General features: G+C 25.8%; 1 protein-coding gene across 1 annotated transcript in view; it reads left to right on the top strand.

Annotated features, from left to right (window-relative positions):
• LOC105460094 (venom allergen 3-like) overlaps nt 1-2191 on the top strand; it is a 7604-nt gene extending 5413 nt beyond the window's left edge. Inside the window, exons 2-6 of the mRNA XM_011706536.1 lie at nt 12-62; nt 334-501; nt 1166-1247; nt 1346-1478; nt 1754-2191. Coding sequence (XP_011704838.1) covers nt 12-62; nt 334-501; nt 1166-1247; nt 1346-1478; nt 1754-1898 — 579 coding nt within the window. The 3' untranslated portion in view covers nt 1899-2191. The remainder of the gene's footprint in view (nt 1-11; nt 63-333; nt 502-1165; nt 1248-1345; nt 1479-1753) is intronic.
• The last annotated feature ends 1948 nt before the right edge of the window (nt 2192-4139 follow it).

Genomic DNA, 4139 nt, shown 5'->3' on the forward strand with positions numbered 1-4139 from the left:
ATTATTGCAACATAGAATCATGTAAAGAAATGGGAAAAGTTCATACGATGTGCAAGTATACAGTAAGTAAAATTATTCATATACATGATATGTAATATGATTAAATATACATTTAATTAATAGATAACATGATTCTTTTTTTTCGTTTTCTAAATTTAGTCTAATTGTAATGTGATTATTTTAATTATTCTCAGTTAAAGTTTTAAACTTTATTTTAAAAAGCTTTATTATAAGATTAATAACATTGCTCTGTAAGTACACATGCTCTTAAAGTGCATAACAGAGGTTTATTTTTATCGCGTATGTATACTTAATCCTACATTTACATTGCAGTTATCAACGCCGGCGGCAGCGTGCAAGCAATGGAGTAATCAAAGTTTAAATGATGCCGAAAGAAAAATCATGAAAGACGGAATCAATCAAATAAGAAACCAGTTAACATCAGTTGTAAAAAAAAGAGTAAAGGATCCGCAACGGATAGCGATTCATATGCTCGATTTGGTAAAACACAATCAATAATACATTATCTATGATACATTAATGTATTTTTAAACTTTAAAAGTCATAAACGCGTTATTGTAAGGAAGTGTCCATGGTTAATCCAACCAATTCTTTAATCTTTATATATACAGAAACTTTCCATCGCAATCATACAATTTAATTTTATTTTGTACATCTACATTTGTTAGACCATAGTGACCTCTTATTGTATTTCTGCAGTGTGTATTATTTACAATTTACGTAGATATACGAGATCTACAGTTTAACGGCCACTTCCGAACGGCCTTAACTAACATTAAAGGAGTTCTCATGGCAAAATATATACTCTTGATAATTTGCCAATGCCTTCCGAGAAGTAGGGATCGAAAAATCCAACGTTTCTAGTCGATTTGAACTCGGTCTTTGGCACAGAAAGCATATGCACAACAGAAATATAAATATAAAGTTATTACAAATAAATTTGTAATTTGTTATAGAATTTGAAATAGAGTCATATTCATAATTTTACATAATTGTGTAACATACATCTATACAAAATATATACAGAACACACTTAGAATATATTATTATAAAAAAGAATTTTATCTCAAATTCCACTAGAGTTTAATCTTACAACAATTCCGTTTAATATAAATGAAAATATGTTTAATTTTTAATTTCTTAGTCCTGGGATGAAGAACTAGAGACAATTGCACAGAGATGGACCAATCAGTGTATTAAACATTATGACGACTGTAGGAACGTAGGTGAGTAATAATTGATGCAATTACATTTGTATAATCCTGTTAAATATAACACATAATATATGATGATATTTATTACCATAATAAATATTATCGCACAGAAAGATTCGAAGTTACCCAGTATATGGCCTGGAAATCCTCTATGAATGGAAATGAGGTTACTTTAGAAGACTTGATGGAAACAGCGTATAATAATTTAATTGAAGTGGGAAGACGTTATTTTTCCGCATATCCGTAAGTGTTTCAAATATTAGACATTCTAGCATATTTAACACACAGTGTGTTAATGAATATGTATTTTAAACAATAGACTTATAAATTAATTTGTAGTAATTCTTTTGACGTTAAAAATTCTAAATGTTTAAATATCAAGTAAAAAAAGGTATTTGTGTAGAAATTCTATCAATTTAAATAAATGTTTAAAGTACATCTATGCAATATATATTCATTAAATATAAGAAAATTATATAATAACATAATTTTATTTTTACAAAATGATCATGTATTAGAGATATTGTACACACAATAGAAGATTTTACTCATAATCTCTGGGCTAACATGGCGAAGGTCGGGTGCGGACGAATAAAGTTTAAGGAACCAAACGACTTAACTACGCATCTTATAGTTTGTAATTTTGCTCCACGTAAAATATAGAAAAAAATGTATAAAATAACAGAAAGATGTAGATTTGGCCATCCCCCAATGACATAATTTAAAAAATAAAAAGTGACAACATAAAAAATTAAACTTTTTTATGTATTGTTTTATATATCAATATAATATTTCTTTCATATTTAGAACCGGCGAATTAATGAAAATATCATTAACAAATTTTTGGTCAGAAGTGCAGTGTGATGTAGTTTAAAGATAAGAATATCTTTACATAGAAATACCTATTATTGTACTTGTGAGAAAATGAATAAAACTAATCAGCATACAAAATAAAATTTTGCAATGTATAATTTTTCAATGTATGTATAACATTCTTAAGGGTATTATAAATTAAGGAAAGATAGGTAAATATCCTCATATCTTTTCTATCATGTGTTTTTTTAATTTCTATATGGCAAAAAAAGCAGGTTTGGATAAATTAATATATTTTTTATGTAAGTTAAATTAAAGTTAACAGTCTTAAAAATTAAACTTATAATTAGCTAAGATAAGTTAATTGATAATAAAATTAATTAAATTAAAAGTTAACTTATTAAAAAAGTTATAAGTTAAATTTCTTTTATTTCATAATTAGGATTTCTAAATAAAGTTCATAATTAGGATTTCTAAATAAAGTTTCTAAATAAAATATATATTTGCAAGAATCGAAAAACGCCAACACGGTACAAAGCGGATCTTGGTACTTTCATATAAAATTAGTATGAATCTTACAATTTTCGGTTCATATAACACCACGTGGCCGCAAATCGCGTGCTTCTCCGCAGCTCCTCCGTATTTAAATTATCGACAATATCTTTTGTAAATACAACGTCGCAATATGATTTAAGCATTATTGGTCAAAGGTAACTTTCTAAACTTAAATCATAAGAGAATGATCTTTCATTTGAACAAGACGACGGTCATTAAAAAAACGTAAATAAATATTGTATTTAGATATAGAAATATCTTGATCTCGGAATTGTCTTGTAAAAATTATACTATATCCTCAAACAATACAGAACCATTTTTAAATTTGTATTTTTCAGAAAATTTATGTGGCATCTAATGGAACCTCGCTTTATTATTTATTTATATTTACAACTTTATTCAGAAAGCAATTTTAACTAATACTTTTTGTTAATATCTTTTTATAAAACAATAACTGAATGGCTAATATCTTTTGAATGTTGTTTATGGTCAATGACCTTGACACAACATATGTCAAGATCATCGGAATTATTATCCGTAATTATTATATTTATTATCTTTAATGTTGCTCAATACACCAATAAATAAACCTTTCCTAGTTTTTTAAACATGGTATTGTATTATAATACAAAATAAAGACTGTAGAAATATCTAAAGTTCCTAAATAAATTTAAGAGCGTCTTCTACAGTCATGACTGGATCTTGATGTTTAATAATAATTCTGTATAAATTTTTAATGCAAGCAGAGTATAATGATCTACTAGACTTCAAAAAACGTTACTTGTCCGACTTACAATTAGTGTAAGTATTTCGAATATTGGATATTCCAATTAGGCATTTTACATAAATGATTTTAATTATTTATTTAATTAATGAATATGTGTATTAAAGTGTGAAAGGTCTAAATTAATTTGTCTTTTTGACTACGTTAAAATTTCTATATATATGTTAAAATATCGAGAAAAAGTGAGGAAAAGAGAGAAAAGAATATTCATGTAGAAATTCTATCAATTTGAATAATTTTTTAAATTGCATTTCCTTGTCACGTATTTATTAAACTTAAGAAAATTTTTTATCTAATAAAATGATATATAGAAATGAGAAAAGCGTATTTGGAGATTATACTTATAATTTTTGAACTATCGGAACGAAATTCGGGTGCGGACGAATAAAATTCAAGAAACCAAATGGTTTGACCAAGCATTATTTAGTTTGCAACTATAATGTATAAAAAAATGTATGAACTAAAGAAAGGAATTTGGTCATCCCTCAATAATTTAAAAGATGATCTAAAAAATAATACAACATAAAATGAAATAAATTTTTTTGTCAAGACTCTATTTTTTATGAATATAAATGAACATGAATTATGAGGCTTTATTAATTAAATTTATATTAGCAAAGCAATGAAAATAACATAAACATAAATCTTTAATAGAAACTTTGTGGTTTATATTCGGAAAGAATAATTTTACTGAACGATTCTAAATACTGGATTACAGATCTAAAAATATTTTATTGAACTATCAAAATAAT

This window comes from Wasmannia auropunctata, unplaced genomic scaffold (assembly GCF_000956235.1).
Source record: "Wasmannia auropunctata unplaced genomic scaffold, wasmannia.A_1.0 LD329035.1, whole genome shotgun sequence".
In the NCBI taxonomy this organism is placed as follows: domain Eukaryota; kingdom Metazoa; phylum Arthropoda; class Insecta; order Hymenoptera; family Formicidae; genus Wasmannia; species Wasmannia auropunctata.